General features: G+C 37.7%; 1 protein-coding gene across 7 annotated transcripts in view; it reads left to right on the forward strand.

Annotated features, from left to right (window-relative positions):
- MED24 (mediator complex subunit 24) overlaps window positions 1-19,619 on the forward strand; it is an 86,153-nt gene that overhangs the window by 59,681 nt on the left and 6,853 nt on the right. For 3 of the 7 annotated variants that reach the window (XM_039358836.1, XM_039358837.1, XM_039358842.1), the window contains 10 exons: window positions 2-39; window positions 1,373-1,455; window positions 2,802-2,980; window positions 3,568-3,667; window positions 6,840-7,015; window positions 7,645-7,909; window positions 8,431-8,612; window positions 9,740-9,833; window positions 13,292-13,406; window positions 18,275-18,355. In XM_039358836.1, coding sequence (XP_039214770.1) covers window positions 2-39; window positions 1,373-1,455; window positions 2,802-2,980; window positions 3,568-3,667; window positions 6,840-7,015; window positions 7,645-7,909; window positions 8,431-8,612; window positions 9,740-9,833; window positions 13,292-13,406; window positions 18,275-18,355 — 1,313 coding nt within the window. The remainder of the gene's footprint in view (window position 1; window positions 40-1,372; window positions 1,456-2,801; window positions 2,981-3,567; window positions 3,668-6,839; window positions 7,016-7,644; window positions 7,910-8,430; window positions 8,613-9,739; window positions 9,834-13,291; window positions 13,407-18,274; window positions 18,356-19,619) is intronic. The other 4 variants (XM_039358839.1, XM_039358840.1, XM_039358841.1 and 1 more) reach the window with 4 other exon arrangements.

The following is a 19,619-nucleotide window of genomic DNA, read 5'->3' on the forward strand; positions in this document are numbered from 1 at the left end:
GGCTCAATGAATTTACCAAACATATCAGTGGAGAAAGCTGTAAGTCCCTGTTTCCTTTTGTCTTTTTTTTTCCTGCCATCAAGTGTCTGCATAGCCAGCCCTGGAAGTACAGACTTTCATGGGTTAACCATAAAAAGCTGCCAGGAAAGGGGGCCTGGGTCAGGGAAGAGTTGAAAGTGAGCATGGTGCCTGGCAGCGTAGGCTGGCCCAGCTCAACATTCCTGATGCAACAAGGGGGACATTCAAGTTATGACTGGGGTCTCTTTGTCTTTTTGGCTACCACGTGCACTAGTCTTTCCTCCAATCCCAAGAATAGTGACTTTGTGCGCTTTGGGTGGGGTGCTCAATGCTGAACAAAAAGGGTTAACTTGCAGCTGTGTGTCTGCTTCCTTCCCTCCTCCTTTGCACCCCCTCCCCTTGCATCTTAGGCTTTGTGTACCCATGTGGTTCAAGTCCTTTGGATGGAGTGATGTTTGAATCCCACTCAGTCCAAGATAAGGAGTCTGAATATGTTTGCATGTGATTACACACGCAAGAGCTCTCTGACCTTCCACTGGACAAAATCAGCAAGGAGTTTGCGGATGTTGAAAGAGTTGCTTTGTTTTCATTTGTGCAAATAGTGCAGCTTTCCTAAATTATATTTATCCTTAAGATAAATTGGATTTCAGATCCTATAGTCCTCCAGCCAAGGATTATGGAAGTGGAAATCCAATACAGTTTGGGGAAGGCTGTTTTGGAAGTTGTATGTATTTTAATCATAAATCATTCCCAGAGGGGTTGATAAAATTTCAGAACCCAGAAAAATGAAACTGAGCAGGCTTTCCATCAGTCTTTTAATAGCATCTTTTGTTCTCTCCTTTGTCACTTACCATAACAATATAATTTAAAACTTGTTTTGTGATTACCTCTATACACAAATTAGAGCAAAAGATACAACTTTCTTTATTATTTATATATCTCATTAAAAAAATTACTTGAAATTTGGGGGAAGGGGTGGATAGAAGTGTTTAACTATTTGTTTCCCAAAATGTTTGGTGCCCTGTGCTTCAGAATCCTTTTTCCCTTGGTAGAATTAGATACAAAATGTCAATGTTTTGTTATATAGATGAATAAATAAATGAAGTTGTATGTAGAATATTAGCTGTGGTGACTAAAATTTTTGGAAATCAAATTTCCATTTATCTGAAGGACTATCGATGAGATTTTATTTATTTAAAGAAATAAAAATGAACGAGTTGGCATATTCCATTAATGATACTGTTTAGTGTGATGGTGGCTACAAAGTATTCCTAGCCCATAATTCAACAACATTTTGATTTACATATGATAATTGCTCTGATTTTTATCTTTTTCTGCTCCATCTGAAATCTAGCTAAGGGAGCCTCAGTCCGAGCACTTCTCTTTGACATTTCTTTCCTTATGCTGTGTCATGTTGCCCAGACCTACGGCTCTGAGGTAGGAACATTCTGTAACATTTTGTATTACATCACATAAAGAAAATATTGAGAACAAGGTCATGCTCAGATGTTTATTCCTGAACGTGTACTGTACAGAATACCTTTTATATGCCATTCTTCCCTTCACTTTTCACTTTAGTATTATATATGCTGGCTGGGATTTTGAGGTTTATATTCCCAAAACATCTGGACAGTGCCAGATTGGGGAAGACTAACATATAGTATTTTTTAAAAGAATAATAATTAGAGCATAATGTTGATGCCTATAGAAAAACTTGCCCGAACATTTCTAAAATTCTACCAATCTAGAGTCACCCTTAAATTGAAGAAGACTTGGGACAGTAGTGAATTTTCTCCAAAGGGGCCGGGTCATAAAAATTATTTCAAAAGAGAAATATAAAATTGTTCAGGAAATTATAAAGAACCACCTTGAGCGCCTTGGATACAATAAGTATTCATAATTCTGTCATCTGGGCTAAAATGGAGTTCATAGAATGTATGAGCATTTTAAAGAGGATATTTTTACAAACTATCGAGGTCCCTGACACAAATGAGCTGTTGGGGTAGAGAATTGGAAGATAACTTTATTTAAAACTGCAAAATGAAGCATTACCTAGAATTTTCACCTTCATGTGTTTGTACTGCAAAATGGTGTAATCAAAGTATTCTAGTAACAGAGGTTTGGGGAACGAAATTATCTTTGGATTCTATTCTTGTCCATAAAATTGGAAAAGAGACAATAAAGCAAAAATTTACAATGGTCATTTCACTGAGTATTTCATATATTTCATTTAGTAAAATTAAACGTTTCTTGTTTGCTGTTAGTGAATCACATCTCCAAATAGACTATTGAAGGAAATATATTATGTATACTAATAAAAGCAATTGTAAATCTAAAAGCCATTAAAGGAAAAGAGTCCGTAGCAATAAAATGTTAGACATACAGATAGTTTAATAACTCCATGTATTTAACTCTAAATTGCTCCCACAAATTATGTTAATTTGGGGAATTAGCCCCTTCTTTTCATTTCTGGAGTGAAATAATTTTTCTTTCCATGAACTATTTGTACAATGCAGTAAGTAGCATACTGTGAAATCACTTCCAGAATTATCCTATGGTTGTCCAGCTACTCACTAGAGCAGTGTTTCCCAAACTTGACAATTTTAAGGCATGAGGACTTCAACTCCCAGAATTCCACAGCCAGCAATGCTGGCTGTGGAATTCTGGGAGTTGAAGTCCACATGCCTTAAAATTGTCAAGTTTGGGAAACACTGCACTAGAGGGTGCTATTGTCCTTAGTCAAGAATTTCATGCTATATTATTGCTTGGTTGGCTGCTTTCAGGTAATCCTGTCAGAAGCTAGCCCTCCAGGAGAAGTGCCTTTCTTTGAGACCTGGATGCAGACCTGCATGCCAGAAGAAGGGAAAATTCTCAACCCTGACCACCCTTGCTTCCGACCTGATTCCACCAAGGTGGAATCGTTGGTTGCTTTGCTGAATAATTCTTCTGAAATGAAGTTGGTGTAAGTATTTAGTGAGAAGCCCCTAGTCTTTGAAAAAACAGGTTGAAAATTAAGTAACATAAAAGAAAATAAAAGACAGGCCTTTTATTGAGGGGCTGTTTTTTGTGTTTCCTTTGTGCCATAGATCTTAAATTCCTAAACTGAAATATCTTGAAGCAAAATTGTAGTCCTTAACGTAGAAAACATGACAGGCTGCATTAATAGGAGTTAGGCATTGTGCCCAAAATATCTGAAAATCTTTAACTGTACATAAAAACAATTTGTGTAAAAAGACTAGCATGAATTTTCCTGTGATACTTAGAAACTTTATTCAATTTTCAGGATTCATTAGGCATTATTAATATATTGTTTGTAATAATTAGCTAGAAAATGGTTTTAAAGTTAAAGATATTGAACTTGGAATCCAGTTTAGCTGTTTGTTGCCAACAAACATGTAATTGTTGGTCTCTGTCAACAAGCCACTTTGTTGTTTTTCCTTTAAGAATTCTTAGATAAAGAATTTGGGGAAGTGGGTAGCTGGATAAGGATAAGTTCTTATATTCATTTTGCTTTTTTTTGCCTCCTTCTATATCCCTACTACTGAGAAGGCAGATGAAATGGCAAGAAGCATGTCTAAGCATCTCTGCTGCAATTTTGGAGATCCTGAATGCCTGGGAGAATGGGGTTCTCACTTTTGAATCTGTCCAGGTATCTGTCTTGCCCAAAGATTGCATCAACATACATTTATGACACTCTAGAGCCTTTAAAAGCTAGAAACATTTGAAGGGAAACACTGAATCGATCTAGAATTGTGCTGTTTTTGGGGAGGGAAAAGCATTGATACAGCAGGGAAAGTTTGTGTAACTTAGCATTAAGCTTCATATTCTTGCTTCCTGGGTAATATGGATAGTCTTAAACATATATAAGGAGAACATTTTCAAATGTGGATTCTCTTGTTGAGAGTCTGAAATGATACAGTCCAACAATAGAGGTAATCCTTGACTTACGACTATAATGAAACCTGCCTATTATGGTCATAAGTCACGACAGCTATAAACTGTTCACCACATGACCAAATCTGTTTTTACAACCTTTTTTGCTGTGGTTGTTAAGTGAACACCATGGTCATTATTTGCTGTAGGCCGAAGAAATGCTGGTTTTCTGCAAAAATGTTATAAAACATGGTCATGTGATTGCAGGACATTGCAAATGGCATAAATACAGGCTAGTTGTTAACATATAGTCATATGTCCATCCATCAGAACTTTGGAACTGGGATATTCCATAATCCTTCTGATTTTTTGTATGTTGATACATTCTTTTTATATGCTAAGTAGATCTAGAATGGATAGAATTACACTAGGATTGGGTAGTGTGGAAAATGTAAAGTTCAAGAAAGCATATTTATGGACTTCTGGGAGAGGTATGAGGAACTAACCAAATTTTCAAGAGAGAAGACAGTGGTGGCAAAAATTAAAGAATTGGTATGTAGGCTGGGAGACAAAGGGGTCAAGCCATCATGCTCACAACCACAGTGGAACCTTTAAAAGGTTATTGGATTCGCTAACTTTATTTTCTAATCACTTTTGCAAATTGCCTTTTTAACTATTTAATGTTATTAGAGATCTTTGGAATGACTTTGAAAAGCTCCCTTCTGAGTTTACCTTCATTCCTGAACAAAAGAAAAAAAATAAGTTTAAGAATTTAAAAATTGGAAAATATGGGTTATATTCACCATATGACTGTAGTTGAGCTATGATCTTTATGATCCAAGCTTTTGTCCAGCATAGCACAGCAGTTCTCCTCCTGCCTCCTGAAGAAATTACCCCACATGTGGCGAAATCTCTCTGGCAAGCAATGTTTCTTGCTCTCAAGAATACTGGCTGAAAAGGATTTCTTAGAAGTGACTTCTTAGCCAACAAACGTCTAAGCCAGTGGTTCTCAACCTTTCTAATGCCGTGACCCCATAAAACAGTTCCCCATGTTGTGGTGACCCCCAAGTGGGTGTGGCCACCAATAAGAGGGAGTAGGACAGCTAGGGAAAAGGGAAAAAAATGGCGGACTGCGTTGTTTGGTGACCCCCCGTGAAATGGTCGTTGACCCCAAATGGGGTCCCGACCCACAGGTTGAGAACCACTGGTCTAAGCAATTGCTTAGCAAACAAAAATGCTGCTTTGAAGAGTCTCTGCCTGGTGCAGAGTGAAATCTTTCCAAAAGCAGCTTTTTTGGTTTCAGAGAGGCTGACTGAAAAAGGTCCACCCTGAGATCCAAGATTGAATTTCAGGATGGACCACTTTCAGCCAGGAACCAATCAGGTTGACTTTTTGGAAAAGTCAACATGGAAAATTGCAGATGGCGATCAGATGATCTCAGGACACTTGGCAACCTATTGTAAGTGAGATTGCCTAGATTGCAATCACACGACCACTGGAATATTGCAGTAGCCATAGGTTCTGTGCTGGTTGTAAGTCCTAACAAAGCTTTGAGATTTTATGACTTTAGAAATTGGGCAGTAGAGAGGACTAAAGACTAGGCAGAAGAGAAAAACGGAGGGAAAATATAAACTTGCCTCTGGTTTTTGGTTATCATAGGGATTTCAAATTAACACAAAAAGTTATATATACTCCAAGAGATTTTCAAAGAATGGGGTCAGAAATTAGTAATTGCAATGTCAGTAATAGACTATGTCCAAAAGATGCTAAAGAAGGAACATAGATATGAAACAAATTTTGCCTGATGCAAAAATATTAGAACTAAAAATATTGGATAATAGTAATAATAACAATACAAATGTTGATTATAAGACAAGCAAGGCAGCTAACATAGAAACACAAACAAGTCAAGAGTATGACCCAAATAAAGACTTTCTATTGGATGTACAAAACAAAACAAAAGAAAACAAAAAAAAACCACTTTGTTAAAGATTTGAGAAACAAAGTGGAAATACATATAATAACCATGAAAATGGCTTGGATAATTACTTTTTAGTGGATTTACAAAAGAAGTTTGCTAAAGCCTAGAAGATGCGTTTGGAATGGGGGAAAAAATTGAACTGGGCCCGAATTCTACAACACCTGAATGAATTAAAGATCAAAATTGTCAGAAGTAAAAGGAAGGAACATAAAGTTGGTTCATTTGACCTAGATTAAAATAAAACATGTTTCTATAAAACTCTGGTAACCCTTTATGGACTTTTTGCTGACACCAAGATTGAAAAGTTGATGATTTATGGTTTTGCATACAGATAAGAGTTATTGGGGGGGGGAGGATACATGTTTGGGAGGTGAAGAGTTATTACGTTTGTTTATATTTGTGATGAAGATTAGAAGTCATTCATTTATGTTTTTTTTCTTTATTGCAATTTTTTCTTTATATTCTTTCTTTCTGTTTCTCTTCTCTGTGGATTTAATTTGTGTTTGCTTTTACTGTTGTAATTAAAAGCTTCAGTAAAAATTACATATATATGTAGATAAATAAGCATGTTCATCTGAATGTGCTTATCATTTCCTTGCTGCTACACTAAACAAAAAATAATATTTTGAACATCTCCATATAAGATGTGAAAAAAGGTCTTGTGTGCACACCCTTGTTCACTTTAATCTGATATTAATTATAGGTCTATATGCTGCCACATTTCTAACAAAATAACTCTGGAAACCAGAAGCCAAAATCTTCCTTTTTTCCCTCCATTCAAATTTATTTTGTTTATTTATTCAATGTATTTGGCTGCCTGTCTCACATACATGAGTCTATAAGAAAGAATACCACTGAAAAATCTGTCCCAGTTTAAGTCTTCTTCTCTCTGTTCCAAAGCAAGAACAATTTCTCTCTGTATTAGAATTCTCAGTTATGTTCATGACCTCTTTTTCTCCCATCCCAGAAAATCGCAGATAATATCAAGGGAAAGGTGTGTAGCATGGCAGTATGTGCTGTGGCTTGGCTTGTGGCTCATGTCCGAATGCTGGGCTTAGACGAACGAGAGAAATCACTGCAGATGATTCGACAACTGGGGAACCCTCTATATGGTGAGAACACCCTGCAATTCTACAGTGAAAGGTAAACAACAGATCTTGGTCTCTTCAAGAGGAAAACATTGTACAGTGGATTTAATCAGCCTTTTCCCACATTGTTTTGGAGAACAGTCCTCCTGATTCCCAGCCAGCATGGCCTAGGACAGGGTAGGCAACCTTGGCTCAGGCTCAGGAATTCTGGGAGTTGAAGTCCACGAGTCATAAAAGAGCCAAGGTTGCCTACCCCTGGCCTAGGACTAAGAATTATAGGCACTCCATTCAAATTCATTTGGAAACTGCTCTATGGGGAACAGTGCTTTAAAATCTAGGGTGAAGGCTGCAAGATTTTGTTTACTGTTCTGCGTTGTACCAATCTGCATCTTCTCCTTATTGGCATATTTGTCATTTTAGTGTAATAAGGTATTTTATATAGCACTGAATTCTAAATCTTAAATTTTAGTCCATTATTTATACATTGCCCTGCTTAAAGTATGAAAAGTCTGTAGAAAGAGTTAAGCAAGGGCATTGTTTGGATATTCCGTTCCCCCAGCTGCATCTGATATGATTGTCCCAAGTCTAGGCTATAGTGTTTAAAAAGTTTTTTTTCCTACTTCCTTTTGGAAAGGATTATTTTATAACATTAATAACTGAATATTTATCCTCTTCCCTATCCAGAGTGGTGATCATGAGTTCCATCCTTGAGCACATGTGTGCTGATGTTGTCCAGCAGACAGCTGCACAGATTAAATTCCCAGCTACAGGAGTTGACACAATGCCCTATTGGAATCTTCTTCCTGCCAAGAAACCTATAAAAGAAGTCCTGATGAGTGTCTTCTCCAAGGTCCTGGAGAAAGGCTGGGTAGACAGCCATTCTATTCATATCTTTGATACACTATTACACATGGGTGGTGTCTATTGGTTCTGCAACAATCTTGTCAAGGTATGGAAAACATGAGAAATGTAAGCAACATATAGAAGTAGTTATTTTTGTTCAAAAGAGGCATGCCTCAAGCTTCTTGCATTGCATGAGCAAGAGAAAAAGCTGCATGAATTTAAACTTTTATTTCATTATAAATACGGCTTGCATTTAATACATAGCAGTCATGGGAATAGCTTCATTAGTTCTTGCAGTAAACTTACCACAAATCTGTATTCTCCAATGCCCACCTGTGACATTTGTTTTATTAAAGCAAATTAAGAGAAACCTGATACATACGAATTTTTCTGAGATTTTTAATTGGCATTATAGTAACTGAATACTGGACTACAGGTCTTTGGTCTGATCATCACATTCTTATGCATGGATCTTAGCATATTGAATGCATGAACTGTGTAAATTAGATTAGGATATTCAGATGGGTGAAAACCTACACTGATTGCTATAATTCAGTGGAAAATAAGGGCAAAGTTTAATCCTTTTCCTCCTTTGCATTATTTTTGCTGCCTTTCTTCTTTTTTCAGGAACTCCTGAAAGAGACACGGAAAGAGCATGCAATGAGAGCTGTGGAATTGCTCTATTCTATTTTTTGCCTGGACATGCAGCAGCTCACCCTCACCCTCTTGGGACATATCTTGCCCAATTTACTTACAGACTCTTCCAAATGGCATATGCTAATGGATCCACCAGGCAAGGCCCTTGCCAAGTAAGAGATAGATCTCAATGAACTACACCAAAAAACTAGATAGCTGCAAGCTGAAACTTGATGCACAAGGGCTTTGTGATTGTTTTGTTATTTTGGAAATGGAACAAATATATTGTGTTATTTCCCCCTGGAAGTTCTGCATAGTCAGGTTTTTTTATGTTACAATTACAAATGAATACATTCTGTTGAGTGTAAAGGAATATGAAACAGTGATAATCAAAAGCTTCATTATTTTGATGTATAATAAGGCTTTAATATAGATTAAAGTATATACTGTTAAGAATTGTACATTTTTAAGTGCAAAGCTTGAGACTAACACATATAAAAATCTGTCTGTCTTTAACCCAGCTGTTAGACCCTGTTAGAAAAGGTGCTATGATGTCTTGAGATCGCAGGACACTATTTTGTCTTCAGAACTGTATTCTCGCACACACTAACAACAACAACAAAAACAAATCTTGCAGTGAAAAGGGTACCATCTAGTAACTCATTTCAGGTTACTGAGTCTCTTAATACCTACACAGTCTTTACCAAACTGCAAGTCCCAATATATTTGGAGGACACCAGATTGAGAAAAACTGCTCCATGGTTGTATCAGTGAACCATTACTAGATTTCCCCCACCACCACCACAGTATACAGACTTTTCCATTGGTCAACATCACAGTTTTCTTTTCTGGGGTAGCAATAAATGATTGAGGTTTGGGTCCAGTATAGGAATGAAGCCTATTTATTTATTGATAGAAAGATTCTAAATATGATGTAGGATTCTGTGATTTCCTAATACAATTTTAGATTATCAATCCATTTCCTAGACTGGTGGTTGTGCACTGGTGGAGGTGTAGTAGTTAGAATGCAGTACTGCAAGCTAACTCACTGTTCACTTCAGGAGTTCAATTCTGAATGGCTCAAGGTTGACTCAGCCTCCCATCCTTCCAAGGTCGGTAAAATGAGGATCCAGATTGTTGGGGGCAATAGGCTGACTCTGTAAAATCACTTAGAGAGGGCTGTAAAGTACTATGATGTGATATATAAGTCTAAGTGCTACTGCGATTGCTACCTTGTAAAAAAAGGAAGAAGTTAGTATAACCCAGCCTTGAAGTTGACTTTCTTTTTGTCCCCTACCAGGTTATCTGTGTGGTGTGCTTCCAGTTCCTATTCCTCCCATAATAAGGGACAGGTATCTCTCTGGCAGCGAAAGAGGCACCGAGAAGACATAGAGGTAGACTGAAATTACTCTAAGACATGGGTCCCAAACCCCCAGCCCACGGCCCACCACCAGGCCATGGCTTATTTGGAACTGGGCCATGTGAGAGGTAGGCTGGTACACGTGTACTGCTCGACTCACGTAAGCGGTAGGCCGGCATGCATGCGCAGCTCCACTTGCAGTCGAGCTGCATGCACATATGTTTGCATGCCGATCCACAGCTCACATGACTTGAGTTGCATGTGCATGTGTGACGGCCCACTGTTTGCATGGCCCGGTTCTCTTCTCTCCCCTGCAAAATTGGGGACCACTACTCTTAAGATGTTGGGGGGGGGAGAAAAAAAAGCTGAAGTTTGATCAGAGGGAATGAAGTTGGTAAATTTGAAAATATAAGAATGAATGCTTGAGAACAGGGGCAGGAATCTTTTGAAAAGAGCACAGTATTCTTCTGATTAATAACTTGGTGTTGCAGGCATTTTTAGCTGTAACTTCTAAAAATCCTACATAATTTTTGGTATAAAAATCCACAATACAAAAAAGATGTTGAGATTCTAGAAAAGGTGCAAAGAAAAACAACAAAGATGATTAGGGAGCTGGAGGCTAAAAATTTTGAGAAATAGTTGCAGGAATTGGATATGTCTAGTCCAGTAAAAAGGAGGAGTAAGGATGACATAACAATTTACCAATATTTGGGGGGCTGTCACAGAAAAGAGGGGATAAACCTATTCTCCAAAACATCTGAAGGCAGGACAAGAAGAAACTTATCTAAGATAGATCCAAGGTAGAACTAAGGAGAAATTTCCTAACAGAACAATTTACTCGTGGAATGGCTTGCGGATGGGTGCTCATCATTGGAGGGCTTTAAGAAGAGATTTGACAGCCATTTGTCTGGAATGGGCATGGTGTCTCCTGCTTGAACAGGAGGTTGGACTAGAAGACCTCCAAGGTCCATTCCAACTCTGATAATCAGTATTCTGTATCTTCATAATGAATATGAGACTTTTAAAATTGCATCAAGGAGACTGTCTTACTCTGAGCTCTAAGACATGAATACATTTTGACTGAAACAAATAATTATTTTGTTTCTGTTTTTGTTAAGTTGAATGTTGGTCATTATTAATTCTGATCATAGAAATTATGTTTACTTTTTCTTCTCAAGTCATATGAGCTAGAAGCTTAGTACCTTAAAAAAAAGCCAGCCTTTTTTTTTTCCAGGACAAGACATTTTGAAAAGTCATATACAGTGTTATAGGTTCAGAATCACAGAAATACATATAGTGGCATCTAAGACCATTTCTAACATATTGTCCTATTTGCTTTTAAAAACAGAAGTGCAGAAAGTTCAGGAAAAAAGGGGGGGAAGTAGGACAGAAAATAAAATGATAACAAAACAGTAAAGAAGGGACTTCTAAACTTCATCACATCAGGTTATTATACTAACTCTTGACCTTGTTGTAAAGTTACAGATAAAAATTACTTCTCCTTAAAGCCTAATTTTTAACTATACTTAATCCAAAAATCATTTTTTCAATCCTAGTTCATCAAAAAGTCTGCTAGAAGTTACCAAATAGTTTATCCATGTTCAGATATCCAACTTTACAAGTGTTTATGTGGCATCACAGGATTTGATCTTTCATTACACTTCGATATTTCAAAGAAGTTTTCAAAGCTTTCATCAACCCATTTTGCAAACTGCATGAAAGTAGCATCACTAGAGGATTTGTTCTTGGAGACGTTCTATATCCAGATTCTTTTCTTCCTATATACAGGCATCATGCAGAATTTCTTGTTCTCACCATCCCTTCATCAAGCCTCCGTTTCTAATATGGGCTTAGTTCCATTTTAGTTGTTTCCCAGGAGTATATTGATTATATACATGTTTCTTAAGTCTTATATCAAAAATAACCAATTCCAAATCTCTCCAATCTACTGATCCATTCAAAACTCTTAAATCAAAATATTTTTTCTGCTTTTGGCCAGTTGTATGTTGTTTTAAATTTTTGAGACTTTATCAAATCAAATAAAACCTTTATTATGATCAAAGTCCAGCATAAAAAGCACAAAGAATTAAAAAGCATAATACATATAATAAAAATATAAAAATATATATGCAAAGCCAAAAGATACAAAAACTAAAAATCTAAAAATGAGTAAAAGCAATCAATAGGCATAAAAAGTATGGCAAACTTACCATAAAGTACTCTATAATAGAGAGGTAGGTGCTTTAAAACTGGTTTCGGGTATAGGTCATCTTCTGACAGATTTTAATATTGGCAATATTATACGTTGTAGCAGAATTAGTATGTAAAAGCAACAGGGAAGTATACATTTGTCCTCACCAGGTGTCAAATTAAGCCTGCCATTTGAAGCTCTCTAATATCCGATAAAATAGTTACACTGAACATTTCCCAAAGTGATTAGAGAGTGAGTTTGACTGGGTTTGTGTCCATGATAGTCTCCATGATTGTTGAGAACAGAGATGTCATCTCCCTCAGCTTAGCATTAAGCCCAACTATTGTAGAGCCCTTGTAATTGTAATGTTAGAATCCTTGTTCCTGATATATAGGTAGTCTTTGACTTACAACCACAATTGTGACTGGAATTTTGATCATAAGTCATTGCAGTTGTAAGTTGAGGCACCTATGTGACCGGATCCATTGTTTTTACTGCTTTTAAGACAATCACTAAGTGAAATGTAGTTATAAATCCGAATCATTAAGAGAATCACACAGTAAATAACCAAATCAAAGTGGCAAAAAATGTTGCAAATTGCATCACGTGACTGAGACTCTGCAATCAGTCGTAAATGCAAGTTGATTGCCTAATGCCAAAAATGCAGGGATATGCTGGGGGTAAAATGCAACATTTTATGACATCCAAAAGTCCTTTACAGGCCATACACTGCTCTTTCCAAGATCCTATTAACTTCAAACAGTCATTAAATGAATGATGGTAAGTTGACAATTACCTGTAAAAACTAAGGCTTTTCAGATATTGCTGAACTACATCCCCAGTATCTCTCTTCATTAGCTATAATGACTAGGGCTATTATGAGTTATAGTTTAGTAACAACTAGTAATAACTAGTTTTAATTACCATTATACACTAGATCTATTTCTACTCATCTCTGTCCCGCAAGATAAGTATTATGTTCACAGATTTGCAGAAGGAGTGTTTGGGCAAGCAGTGGTCTTTGAATCAGAGACTTGTGTGCCACAACTCTTAACTATCATACATTTCTTTTTGTCTTATACTTTTACTGGCTTTCTATTCCTTCTCTTCACGCATTGCAAAAGAAGGAAGTATCAAAACACAGTGTGTGAATCATCCTTAATTTGCCTGCTTGACATGGAATCTTGAGTTTTTACTACAAGTACATACTTGAATGGGAGGATGAGGCCCAGAATGCCTGCTTTGGTTTGCATTTTGTTAACAGTAACTGCAATTTGGTCTTGGGGGTCATCCTCTTCCAGGATTACATCAGTCTTTTTCCACTGGATGACACTCAGCCATCAAAACTTATGCGCCTGCTCAGCTCCAACGAGGAAGACACCAGTGTTCTGTCTAGCCCCAGTAAGTGGAATCACGGTGAGGAATCTTTTCTGGAATTTGCCTCGTTCAGCTTGCTTGTTGTCTCTCCCCCACACATCCCAATGCTTAGAGAGAACACTACAGTGTGTTTTCCAGATTCTTGCACATCCTGGATGTTGAAATCTGCCATTTCTGGTTCAGCGATGCAAATCTCAAAAGTGGTTAATACTTCTTTGATGCACAGTCTGCATAGTTTTGAAAAAGGTACTGATGGAGTATTTATTAAAGAAATTACATTAATATCCCACTGTTTGCAATAATTACTGGGCTAGGCATAGTAGCTTTGGTTTGCTTCTCAGTTCAATCAACATTTGCTTATTTTTAGATTTAAATTCCATCTTTCTGTCAGTAATGCAATGTGTTATAAATAGTGCTCCCCTTCCCCCTTTTCCCCATAGCAACCCTGTGAGGGGTTGGAGAGAGAAAGACTGAGACTGACTGATTGATTGACTGAAAGTTGCCCAGTGAGTTTTTGTGGCTGAGGAATTGAGTCTCCCTGGGATCAGTCAATTGCCTTAGCCATCTTACTACACTAATTACTTAGGTCTGTTCAGTCTATCTGGATATCCAGATCATCGTGGTTTGAGAGGTTCTGGGACATAGGAAGATTAATCTCTGGAGGAGATGCTAGGCCTTGGTTGGATTACAATGAAGCTATCTCCATTATCCTATTTAACAAAACAGAAATATTTTATGGCACAAACTGCTAGCTTGTTATTGAGTATTGATGGGGATTAGATAGCCAACTATGTAATATAGATAGTCTTCAGTTAATATTGTTAATTGCTAACCAGTGCAGCTTTAGAATGACATAATGTAATTGCACCAAGTTAACACAGCAGTTCTGGCAGTTCTAGGTGTGTGATGTCATGAGATTGCCATTTTTGACCTCCTATTGGCTTCCATACTGAGTTTGCTTGTTGGAAGCCAGCAGTGACAGTTTTAGAACACTGCAACAGCCACAACTTCAAAAAATAGGTGTGTTTCCTATTTCAGTGCCATTATAACTTTGAATGATTGTTAAACAAATGATCATTAACTGAGGACTACCTGTACTTGCATTACCTCAATAAATAAAATATATTTTGGAGGATTACTCAAATCAACCTTTATTGTCAGAGTACAACATGTGTACAATGATTGAGATTGGCTAAGCCTCCCTTCGGGCACCCCCCCCCCTGACAACTCACAGTGACAACAAACACACAATCTTATTGCACCATGTGAACTTATTGCACAACGCACCGGCCCCGCAGTCTATCATACGTGGAGTTATTTCCCATTCAAAAGTCTGATTGCCCATGGGTAGAAACTTCTTCCGCCTGTTGGTGCGGCTAGCTATGCTTTTATATGTCCTACCCAAAAGTAGGAGAGTAAAGAAGTGCTGACCAGGGTGTGAATCGTCCCTCAGGATTTTCCTCACTCTTCTAAGGCAGCTGGCCCTAGCGATGTCATCTAGTGGTATCAGGGGATAGCCCACAATGTTTTGTGCTGTGCTCACCACTCTTTGTAATGTCTCACCTTGGTCTTTCAATGCTTTGTTAGTGAAAGGTAACGATTTGAAATAAATTAGTTTAAAAAATAGAAATAAATAATAAACAGCCTTTTCCCTACTGTTGCTCCCTAATTGTGTTCTGATCATTGCTGCATGACGTATTCAATTCATGACTGTATCAAAATCCATTACAATTGTACTTATTAAAGTTGACATGTTAGCATTAAGGCATAAACATATTGTTCATTGGACTGTCAAATGAAAGCAAGAAGGGCTGCTTTCCTCTACTACCTCAGTTATGAAAAGAGAATCAAGAAAAGAGATCAAATGAAAAATTGCTGTGACAGCAAGACATTTATAGCATTAGTCAGAACTTCATGGAGATGAAGAATATGATTGTTCATCACCTTGGACTCTTGCCCAATTTTTTTTGTTGTCATAGTAATTGTGATTTCCTCTTATTTCATTATACTTTCTTGTGATTTCACTTTTTCCTCTATAACTTTGCAATTTGGGAGTTTTTAATGTGCTGATTCTTCTTTTCATTGAAGTGGTTTAAGATTCATCTTTTTTTTCTGCTATGATAGATAGTCACACTAATTTAATATGAGAAAACAAAAGACAACAGCTCTAGTTTTTTTTTTTTTTACTCTAAAACCAAGAGTAAATGGGGGGGCAGGTCAGTCATGACAGCATTGGAATTAGAAAGGAAGGTAACTAGTTTGGTTTACTCTCTGAAGTTGATCAACCAAGAAAATGGCCTAAATGGAAATGGTTCACCTTAGCTTAATTGTGAACCACTTCAAAATTAGATATTAGAGAAGGAGACAGACAGGAGTAGCAGAAAAGCCAGTTGTAGCCTTGTCTAGACTCACTCTGATAACATACAGCAGCCATAACAATGATCATGATAATATTTTGCATTTATATTGGTGTTTCCCAAGCTAGTGCTCTCTAAAACTTCTGGGCTACAATTCTCATAATTCATAATCACCTGTTGGTCTTGGGAATTGTAATCTGGCATATCCAGAGGACAACCATTTGGCAAAGACTGATTCATATAATACTTTTAAGTGTTTAAACTTTTTCACATATCAGCTTCTCTGTAATTCTTCTGATAATCCCTAAAGATTTATCAATGTTGTTATCTCCATTGTTATGAAGCCTGCTGTGCAAGCTTCTCTGATGGTGGAGTTTACTTCTGAAGGTTCCAGCAGAGCACTATGAAATATTTTAATACTGCTGTTAAAACTGAGTGGAATAATACCATCAGACATTCAGAATGACAGTCTACTTAATTAAATTGATTTGTTCAGTAGTGATAAAACAAAAATCCAGCATCAACCTATTTTGACCACTGAAACCTCTGTGATTGATTGCAACAAAAGGGGAAGTGTCAGGAAGCTCTGTTTAGGCAAATCTCGACTGATAGGCGCATGTAGACTTTAGAAAGAATGTAGTAGGCGCTGTCACAAAATGGTTGGAGGTTGTAAAAACCTACTCATTAGAAGACAAATTTATGGAAGGAGTTCTTGCCAGATACTGGCAGATGTGATATCGGAGCCACTGAACTATATTTTTCAAAGATCCTGGAACACAGGGGAACTACCAGAGGACTGGAAAAGAGCTGATGTAGTTCCCATCCTCAAAAAAGGAAAAAAAATGGATCCAGGAAATTACAGACCTATCAGCCTGACCTCAATACCTGGGAAGATCCTGGAAAAGATAATCAAACAACGAATCAACGAACACCTAGAGGCAAACAAAGTCATTACTAAAAGCCAACATGGGTTTGTCAAAAATAGATCATGCCAGACAAATCTTATTGCATTCTTTGACCAAGTGACAAAATTAGTGGATCAGAGGAATGCTGTGGACATAATTTACTTGGACTTCAGTAAGGCATTTGATAAAGTAGATCACAACCTACTACTTGACAAGATAGAAAAATGTGGGGTAGACAGAACCACCACCAGATGGATCCGTAGCTGGCTGACCGGCCGTACTCAGCGAGTGGTCCTCAATGGAACTGCATCTATATGGAGGGAAGTGTGTAGTGGGGTGCCCCAGGGCTCTGTTCTGGGCCCAGTACTCTTCAACATCTTCATCAACGATTTGGATGAAGGGATAGATGGGGAACTCATCAAATTTGCAGACGACACCAAGCTGGCAGGAATAGCCAACACTCCAGAAGACAGGCTTAGGATACAGAAGGATCTGGACAGACTTGAACACTGGGCACTAACTAACAAAATGAAATTCAATGGTGAAAAAAGCAAGGTTCTACATTTAGGCAAGAAAAACCAAATGCACAAGTATAGCATAGGTGGCACCATGCTCAATAGTAGTAACTGTGAGAGGGACCTCGGAGTCCTAGTAGACAATCACTTAAATATGAGCCAGCAGTGGGCTGCAGCTCCAAAAAGGCCAACACAGTGCTAGGCTCATTAACATAGGGATAGAATCAAGATCACGTGAAGTATTAATACACTCTTCAATGCCTTGGTAAGGCACACTTGGAATACTGCATCCAGTTTTGGTCACCACGATGTAAAAAGATGTTGAGACTCTAGAAAGAGTAAAGAGAAGAGCAACAAGAGATTAGGGGACTGGAGGCTAAAACATATAAGGAACGTTGCGAGAATTGGTATGTCTAGTTTAACGAAGAGAAGGACAAGGGGGACATGATAGCAGTATTCCAATATCTCAGGGGCTGCCATAAAGAAGAGGGAATTAAGCTATTTTCCAAAGCACCTGAAGGCAGGACAAGAAGCAACGGGTGGAAACTAATCAAGGAGAGAAGCAACCTAGAACTAAGGAGAAACTTCCTGACAGTGAGAACAATTAATCAGTGGAACAGCTTGCCTCCAGAAGCAGTAAATGCTCCAACACTGGAAGTTTTTAAGAAGAGACGGGACAGCCATTTGTCCGAAATAGCGTAGGGTTTCCTGCCCGAGCAGGGGGTTGGACTAGATGACCTCCAAGGTCCCTTCCAACTTTACTACTATTACTATTACTTTTCCATCTAGTATGCTCTTGACTACTGTAAGTGACTTGTATCTTTTTCGTGAGCACATTTATAAGCAAAACACTAGGTTGCAGCCATGTCATTTTTTAAAGTGCTTATGAGCCTTAATGAGGCTTAGATATTTTATTTATAAAGATTGTGTTTGATGCTAAGATACACACATTATTACAATTAAAAGCATTCAACAAAGTTCTGGCTGGCAGAGTGCTGACAGGCTTGTAGAAACGTATGGGCATTACACTGAGTAACCATGATCTGATAGAAAAGTCTTTCTTGTTTAGTCTGTATCTTCATAGGTGAGTTGCTAGTTATGGAAATGGGATTGTTTCTCTTTTTTTTCAGCAGACCGCACAATGAGCACTTCGCTTTCTGCCTCGCAACTCCACACAGTCAGCATGCGTGATCCCCTCAACAGAGTTCTTGGTAAGCTGTTCAGCTTTCACTAAGTATTGGGAATAAAATTGCCCTAAGGAGACCAAAAGATTACTTTAACCAGCAGCCCATATTATGCCGGAGCTTGCCAACCAAAGAGATAGCTAGGATCTTTGTTAGAGAGATCTCAAATATTTCATTTCAATCCAAGATCAGAAAAGTGTAAAGAAAGCATTACGTGCACAATAGCAAAATCTGTGCAATATCTAAATACCAAAGAAGCTATAACCAATTGCATAAAGCAATTTGAAAGGTGCCATTTCAACCTAGAATTAAACAAAGAAATAGTTTCTAGAACAATAACCTAGATATTCCATGGCAAAGTGCAGCAAAGAATTTCGTGGTATCTTCTTCCTAATTACTGAGGTGAAAATCAATACTGTACAGTTTTCCAAATCACATGGCAAGCTGTACTGGTCAACAGAATTTTTTGGTCAAGGACAAGGGTTTCCTATACTGTAAGCTAAGTAAGTCCTTCAAGTAAGCTTTAGGGTATTAACAAAAATTATCCACTTACCCTAATCATTCAGTTTTACAGTACTGCTTTCTTTTTATAAAGACAATGAAATTAAAATCAAACTATTATGAAGCCTCTTTGAGTTTGAAATGCATGCATTTTGTTCATATGTTTGTCTGAATTCTGAAAGCAATGAGGAAAGCTGATATCTCAAAAGCTCAATGACTGATTTACACAGAGTTAGATCATACATGTGAATAGTGAAAGAAAAATATTTTGTAGTATTAAATATCACGCGATATTTAAAAATCAGCAATGCAAACCAGTAACTATTTGGAGACGACAAAACTAAAACCGAGTAAAGAAGTGAGGATATTCTCAATGCAATTATGAAACTTTTAATTCAATGAAATGTTTAGTTTTAGATTCACCAGAATGGCATTTTTAGAAATTCAGGTATACAGTGTGTAGAATGAATAATAGCTACACTTTTGCTTTTACCAATAAAAAAAAAAGTCTCATTGTCCAGTCCACCATCCTCCAAACTAACAAAAATGGGAGATAATTGTTTTACCATAGTGCACAGTTCGGCAACCTGCGGCTCCGGAGCCGCATGCGGCTCTTTGAGCCTTCCCCTGTGGCTCCCAGCCTCCTCTGCCTTTGCAGAGAGAGACAGAGACAGAGAGAGGCAATTGCGCTTCCCTGCTTCTCTCTCTCTCTCTCTCTCTCTCTCTCTCTCTCTCTCTCTCTCTCTGTGTGTGTGTGTGTGTGTGTGTGTGTACACACACACACACACAC

Source organism: Crotalus tigris, unplaced genomic scaffold, assembly GCF_016545835.1.
Source record: "Crotalus tigris isolate CLP2741 ecotype Arizona unplaced genomic scaffold, ASM1654583v1 scf7180000019068.10715455, whole genome shotgun sequence".
NCBI lineage: Eukaryota > Metazoa > Chordata > Lepidosauria > Squamata > Viperidae > Crotalus > Crotalus tigris.